We start from the raw sequence: 8,239 nt of genomic DNA on the forward strand, positions 1-8,239 counted from the left end.
GCGTGATAACGCGCATTCGGAGCGACAAGTTTTAATGTTATTGATTAAGAAATATGTATGTACATGTAAGTATATTAGGCATATAACTTCCAAATGTACCTAAATACATTTATATGCAAGCATACATACATCATACAAATTTAGTGAGGCAACCCAGCAAAAAATCGGTAATCGCTTTTAGTGGTAACGTGTTCTTGAAGGCATAGCGTTATAATGACTTCGAATTTTTTCGCTCCTTTTAGGCATTGCCGGTAATGCAAAGTAGAATGCTCTATAATATTTTATTTATTTCGCTTCTTTGTTTCATTTCGGGGAATGCAAAGTAGAATGTCCTATAATATTTCTTTTTTCATTCGCTTCTTTGCTTCATTTCGGGGAATGCAAAGTAGAATGTCCTACAATATTTTATTTGTTTCGCTTCTTTGCTTCATTTCAGGGAATGCAAAGTAGAATGCCCTACAATATTTTTTTTTTTTTTCGCTTCTTTGCTTCATTTCAGGGAATGCAAAGTAGAATGTTCTACAATATTTTTTTTTATTTCACTTCTTTGCTTCATTTCGGAGAATGCAAAGTAGAATGCTGCATCGTAGTCAGATGAAAAAGAGAATGACTATCCAAAAATTCTTTCTCTACCGTTACTTTCTGTGGAAATTTGTCTCGCATAAAAATCATGTTTTGCTTTGTTCAATTTGCAGCGAAGTTGAAGTCAGTCAATGAAGTGAAGTACAAGAGTGGGGAAGCACAATTTTAAGCTTAATTAAATATGCATGTATGTACATACCGATTTTTAAGTAAAATCTAAATAACGGGTGATTTTTTTGAGGAAAAAAAAATTTTACTTTCTTATATATACATATCTTTGTCTGCGAACACTAAAACCCCTTAAAACCTAAACAAGCTTCCATTTTATTATATATCAAAGTTAAAGTTAATATTCCAAAAAGCTCAAACTTATTTCTATATAAAAAAGGAATAGTTAGCTTTATTTTAAGATTGCAAGCATAAAAGCTTTTAAGTACAGAAAGTTACTTAACAATTTCCGTAAAACCTAAACAATTTTCCATAATTTTTTAATACTTCAAAGCTAAGGGCAATAGGTATTTCGAAAAGCTCCAACTGTTTCCATTTAAACAAAAAGCATAGTTTGCTTTATTTGAAGATCGCAAGCTTAAAAGCTTACATAGTACAGAAAGTTACTTAAGTTCATTTGCAAGTTCACTTATTTTTTGTTGCTTTATTTTATTTGCTGGCACATAAAGCAAAAATAATGTAAAACAACATCCCTGCATAAATATTTACAAATTATAAAGCTTTTATGAGCAATAAAAAAATTTGCTAAACAACAAAACAAACAAAAAATAAAGCACTTGCGCAAAATGTAGCACACTTTTCATAATCTTAATTTTTTGATTAAACTTTTATTTCTTTTAAACACAACACAGCAATAGAAATTAAAAGCTCAAAAAAGTACCTTCAAATTGTATACCTATTTATTAGTTTACGTCTAGTAAATAGCTAGTTTATAACGACCAAATAATCTTAATCGTTCTTAATTGCTCATCATTATCACTTAACTAATTTCATCTGTTTTTTTTTCTTTCTGTGTATTCTTTTCTTCCACAACCTTCGTTTGCATCATTTGCGTTTCTACATAATGTGTGTCAATATATGTGTTTTAAACATCAACAAATCAATACTCGATAAAAATAAAATTAAATAATAATAATAATAAACTTGCATCGTATACTAACAACAATGAAAAAAAATAAAATAAATNCAACAAATCAATACTCGATAAAAATAAAATTAAATAATAATAATAATAAATTTGCATCGTATACTAACAACAATGAAAAAAAATAAAATAAATAAAAAAAAAACCTAATCACAACACCGCCTTCTCAATGCCTTCCAACTACTTATTCGCCTACTTGCCTACGCAACCATCATCACCACCACAACCACTATCTCACCGCAACCACTGTCTACTACCTCTACTACTTCAAAATGCAACTCTGCCCGCAAATACTGTTACCACTACAACTAATTTCTACTTCAACCAATCCATCCGCTACTCTGCGCCTTCTATTGTGCCAACAATGCGGCTGTATGCCTTTATTCTACATTTTTTCGAAAACAAAAAAAAAATTACGACACTTGCATTTGCCAAAACCACCAAAAATAGATGGATGTTAAAACGGTTGGTTCATTTTACTATGAAAATTTCGTAAGTACTAAAACCGCATTTTTGTGTACCTTTGAAACTCCTACCTATTATACCTTTTCTACAAATCAATTTTGCTTATATTGAGTTTTTTCTTCACTCTTTGAAAACAAAACAAAAAAACAATAATATTTACTTTCTTACTCTTTCAAGTTTTACGAAATTTTATTTGGACTCTTTAAATGCATGCAAGATTATTTAAAAAATAACGAGCACCGTCGTAGATATAATTTGAATAAAACATTGACATTTTTAAAGAAATTACAATAACAATTCCTCAACATAAACTCGTTTTAAAGCTTTTGAGTAGTACACAAAGCTCAAGCTATTTCCTAATTTATACAAAATGCTAGTTTTCAAATGAAATAAAATTAGCTAGGACTCTAAAGAAAGCTGCTGAAAGCATACATATTTACATATTTATTAGTAAAGCTTTGCATCGTTCTCATTCTACATCCTAATAGAATTTCTATATTAACGCAGAAAAAATAGTAGAGTTAAGCTTTAAACCGGAGATGAGAAACGCCTCACCCGCGGGCAAAGCTCTCTTAAACTTGCTGTATTTTGTATAGACGCGTGCAGAGTGAAAGCTCTCTCCCCCCCTTGCTTCTTTAAGCCAGTGTTGGCCAGTGAAAGCTTTTATTTTGTGTTAGCTGTATGCAAATTGTACAGAAAGCGTTGGAACACGAGCCTATGAAGTGGCCAACATTGCTTTAAGAAGATGCAAATCGTAAAAGCTTTCATTGAGCTTTTAATCTTGTATCTCTTTTTCAATCCTCACTTTTTTGGCGATAAGAATTAATGTTTGACTATACGTCAAAGGACAACTTTTATTGAACAAAATCTGTTCTTAGATTAAATTTGTTATTGGTTAGCGTTAACCAGTGCTGGCTACTCAGATCTTTTACCCATCTAAAGTACTCTTAAGGGTACATAAAGGTATTTTTTATTTTTTGTAAATGGTGAAAATTTTGTAAATCTTTGAAAAATCAAGAATATCATAGAGCTTGATTGAAGCCTGTGGCTCTGCATCCCTTCAAACATCAAAGTAAAATAATGCCTCCGCTTAAAGCTGATACTTGAACCATACTTATCCTTTTTGTTGCCAAATTTCAAAAGTTTTTGCAAAGTAGTAGTCTTAACCCAACAAAAGCATAGTAGAAATTCGCTGTTTACAAAATCAACTCTAAAAGCTTATCTTTTTAAAAACTTGTAAACTATAGTTTATGGCCTCGATATTTATAATATGCATAGCCCAATTAAAATTAAATTAAACTAAATGCCTCGAAGAAGGCACTGTTATCAAGCCAGAGCTTTTAAGTATTTGAAAGCTTCCTTGCAGTTTTTATTTTTGTTGGCAGTATTTACTATTTAAATTAGTGTTTGCATTCGAGAGCTTTTATTTTGCGCCTGCCCCACGTGTGCCTTTGATGTAGATAAATGTGATTTACATCACTCGCGATCAAAACACGGCACACGAGCGAAGCTGTTTTATAAGTTCACGTACACAGTGAAAGCTCTCTTTGATCGCTACTGATTTAAATTTAAATGCCTAAGCAAACTCTAGGTCCTTTTTCTTTAAGCGCAGACACTTACAACAATTCTGAGCTTTTAAAGTTTACAGAAGAAATTGTAAAAGACTAACAAATGTGGCTATTTTAGCTTAAATTGAAATTTAAAAACTTGTAACTCTCCATATTTTTTACCGTAATTAAAAGCAATAGTACAACTTTTCCTGTAAACTTTTAGCTTTTGTGTATATGTTGCACTTATTACATGTGGAAAGCTGTAGCGCATACGTTTTTAATTCGTTGCTTATTTTTTATGAGTTTTCTCAAAAGGAATTAATAGTTAATTTTTTTTGTAATTTTGTTAGCATAATTCAAAATGAACTTAAAAAGCTATTTGCTAAAGTTTTAGAAATACATGTCATTTCTCTGTATACCTTTTATTCTTTCAGAAAAAAAGTGCTTTCCCCGTTTCGTGGTTTCGTTTTATATTATTTATTTTTTCAGTGAAATTTGGGAAAGTTTTTGAAAATCGTTTCATTATTTTAATCTATTATTTGCTCTTCCAATAATGTTGAACTCTCCACGCTCCATTTAATCGCTTTTGGATTTCCGTTTTAACTTTTAAAAAGCTTTTCTCTGCTTAAAAAACATTTTTTTTCTTAAAGTATTATTACTATTATTCTTAGGTTTCTTTCAGCATCTAGCTTTGCTCTTCCAAAAAGCTCTAATTTTTCTCAATTCATTATTACGCATATGTTTATTACTTTTTTTTCACTTAAAAAATGATTCGTTTACACCTCGTATACTATTCATCGCCGACTGCACACCACCAGCATTTTTTTTTTTTTCAAAAATATTTTTTAATGTCAATACTCGTACATGTAGCGTAAAGCTCATATCGCTTTTATGTATAAGCCTCTGCATAAGCTTCGAAGTTACACTTTTAGTCAGTTCGTAAGCTAGTTTAGCGTTACTGTTTATTGAAAGCTTTTATTAAACTCATAATCAAATTTCCAAAAACAAATTCATTAAAAATACTTTTTTTATTTTCCCACTTTCTCCCGTTTTCTGTCTCTCTTTCCCTCTTTCTTTGCTTTTTTTCAACAGGCTTTCTCCGGCATGGTTCCGTTCAAGCGTCCCGCTGCCGAAAAATCCGGTATTCCAGTGTATCAGCCCGGCGCGACCACCTACCAGCAACTCATGCAACTGCAACAGCCGTTCGTACCAGTGTCATGTGAGTACCAATCTCAAAATGGTGGGGCGCCATTGAGCGCCACTACCAGTACTTCTACTTTGAGTACTTCTACTACTTCTACTACTACTACTACCAATATGAATCCGTATAATGCTACTACTGCAACAGCAGCAGCACAAGCAACCGCCGCCGCCGCAGCAGCAGCCGCCAGTACAACAACAGCGGCGGCCTCATTATTAGGTGCTAGTATTACAACAACACAACAACATCACCTCCACCACCACCAACAACAACAACAACAGCTACACAACCAACACTTGCAACAGCAGCAACAACAACAACACCAGTTGCACTTATTGCCACCACCTCCACCATCCTCTGCAATACCCTCAACAACAACAACCGCCACATCCAATTACCATTCACACCATCATTACAGTAGCAATAGCACCCTGTATAATAGCAACAATAATATAAATAATAATCATGACAATAGCAATTCTAGTGCCCTAACACCCCCTACCTCAACCTCCCCTCCCTCCACAGCAAACAGCACGCACCACTACTCATCCATGCACACAGAATCATTGCAAACAACACCACCACCCCTAAATGAAAACCGTACAGCAGCAGCAACAACAACAAATACAGCAGCAGATGTTAGTAGTTTGTATGAGACAAGTAGTAGTAGCGTACACATGCAGGCTAGTAATAACGGTACAGATGTGAGTAGCAATGGCTCGTCGTCGCCACCGCCACCAGCAGTGTCCTCCTCGCCGACGGCAACAGCAGCAACAATTTCGTCAACGTATTTGCCATATGGCAATGGCGATAGTAACATGGCTAGTAGCAACAACAACAACAATAACAATAATGTATTATATGTGAATAATAATATTTTGAGTAGTGGTAGTAATAAGTTAGCGCCCGCCATGACAACAACACCACCTACAGCAGCCACCGCAGCAGCAACAGCGGCAGTTGAATGCGACAGTGAAGACATCACTGGCGACGGCATCAATGCGGCTACTACGACCGCCACATCGGCAGATATAGGCGCTAGCATAACAACAACAACGACTACAACTGCTGCAACTGCCACTGCTGCTGCTGTGGGTGAACACACTATAGACACCACAAAAACAGCAGCAACCACATTGGCACTAACCCCACAAACGGACAATGCTAGCACATATAGAAGTGATAGAGAAGCTAGCGGGGATAGCAGTTACAACAGCAACAAAAGCAGCATCACTAATAGCTATAGCTACAGCAAGTACACGTACAATGCTTCCGCTAACCAATACAGCGTCGCCAATTCGCCGGTCAAGTACACCACACACAAAGCGTCAACGGCCGCTAGTACCGCCAACGACTTGGCTTACTCCGCATACGCCGCTTACGCTTCACAAGCACAAGCACACGCTGCACAAGCCGCACATGCGTATGTCACAGCCGCCTCCTCTTATCCGTCCACCAGTCTTTCGAATGGCGCGCACGCCGACTCGCAGTCTTACAACAGCTACAGTGGCTTGAACGGTCACGCCACCTCCACTTCATCCACCGCCGCCACTGGCATATTGCCCACACCACATTCGGTTGCCTCCACGGCTGTTTCCGCCGCCTCAGCGGTTGCCTACCAGCATGCCCAACAACAACAGCATCAGCAACAACAAATGTTGCGTCTCTACAACCAGTACGCCGCGGTGCCCACAAGCGTGGCCACCTCGTACGCCAACCTCCTGGCGGCTTCTCATGGCGGCTATGCCACACCCACAACCACAATGGCGCACATGTCCGCCGCGTCCGGCATGACTGTACCATCGTACGCCTCAGCGTATGGCATTACGCCTTCATCGGCTGCTGCCACTGGCACACTAACACCCACTTATGCCTACAGCGCCTACGGCAGCGCTACGCCTACAGGCTATTATGCCGATGCCAGCGCTCTTGCCAAGGAGGCCGCACAAAAGAACTATATTAATGCGATGAAGATGGCCGCCGCTGCCAACGCAACGGCCTTGAGCGGCAAACCGCTTACCGCTGCTGCCGCTGCCATGCCAACCGCAGCCAGCTATGCCGGCCTACAATTGGGTAAAGCCTACATGACCGCGCTGCCAAGTAGCGCCAATGCCATAGCTGCCCATCAACAACATGCCGCGCTACTGCAGCACGCCGCACATGCCCAACAGGCGGCACAGTCTCAGCAGTTGGCTGCCGCTCATGCACAGCATGCCGCTTATGCGCAGCAGCTGCAGCGTTCAGCCCTGTCGGCGGGTTCGCTGCCCAATTCGGGCATGTCGACACCTGTCGGTACGCGAGTGCATACACCCACACCAGGCACCGCAGCTGCAGCAGCCGGTGGACTACTGACACGACCTTCTTCGGCTGCTGGCGGTTATATTAGCGCAGCTGCGGCGCACAATGCGCTGCGTCCTCAGGCTATGCAGCTGGCTGCCGCACCTACAGCCGCCGCTGGTAATCCGCAATATGCCGCTGCCGCCGCTGCGGCTGCAATGCAACAGCAAGGTTTCTTTTACCCAGCTGGAATGATGGCTGCGCCGGCAGCCGCCGCTTATCCATATGCGGCTATTGGTGCCATGCCTACTGGTCTACCAACGGCGGCGGGTATGCCAGCCGCGCTACCTGGTATGGCCGCAGCGCCGGGCAGTGCTACAGGCAGTGCCATGGTGTTGAACCCATACAAGAAGATGAAGACATCGTAAGTGTCTTCCGAGGAGGCGGAAAAGCGCATATGCATCGTGAGCTTCAGAGACTTACGAAACTAACGGATATGACAAACTTACTTGTTAGCTGAGTCTAACAGAAAACCGGCAAGGTGCTGCGTTGCAACTTTTTATGAGAAAAAGCTTGGCAAAAGCTTTTTGCAGCGCCTAGTCGTAGCACATGTACTTAAAAAGTTACTTAAGCGTACTTTACGAAACGAATAGTTGGACTTTCAAACGAAATTTTTTTTATATTAATATTTAGTGCCTATTTTTCGGGTATAACCTAAAATGACGAGCTATCGAAAGCTTTGTACAGCCTATGTGATGGAAATAAATTAATAGAGATTTTAGAGAAAAACTTAACAACGACAAAATGCCACTTGCAGTGAATCTATAATTCCTGAAAATAAAACTAAACGCCGCTAAGCTTTCGCACTAAAAAAATGTGCTTTTATTCCGTGCTTTTTTACTCCTTCGTCTTTTACTCCTGCTTTGCTAACAATTTGCACTCAAAAGTGCTCATGAGTTTCTGCCTAGCGCTGAAAGCTCTACCTTAAAAGCTTACACTGAAACATGAAAT

At 39.0% G+C, this 8,239-nt stretch overlaps 1 protein-coding gene across 3 annotated transcripts in view; it reads left to right on the forward strand.

Moving 5' to 3' along the window:
* Nucleotides 1–8,233, forward strand: part of LOC108366613 (ice-structuring glycoprotein-like) — a 48,981-nt gene extending 40,748 nt beyond the window's left edge. For 2 of the 3 annotated variants that reach the window (XM_017621065.1, XM_017621066.1), the window contains 2 exons: nucleotides 2,186–2,227; nucleotides 4,843–8,233. In XM_017621065.1, coding sequence (XP_017476554.1) covers nucleotides 2,186–2,227; nucleotides 4,843–7,656 — 2,856 coding nt within the window. In that variant the 3' untranslated portion in view covers nucleotides 7,657–8,233. The remainder of the gene's footprint in view (nucleotides 1–2,185; nucleotides 2,228–4,842) is intronic. The other variant, XM_017621067.1, reaches the window with a different exon arrangement.
* The last annotated feature ends 6 nt before the right edge of the window (nucleotides 8,234–8,239 follow it).

Source organism: Rhagoletis zephyria, unplaced genomic scaffold, assembly GCF_001687245.7.
Source record: "Rhagoletis zephyria isolate East Lansing unplaced genomic scaffold, Rhagoletis_zephyria_1.1 Rzeph_scaffold_02343, whole genome shotgun sequence".
In the NCBI taxonomy this organism is placed as follows: domain Eukaryota; kingdom Metazoa; phylum Arthropoda; class Insecta; order Diptera; family Tephritidae; genus Rhagoletis; species Rhagoletis zephyria.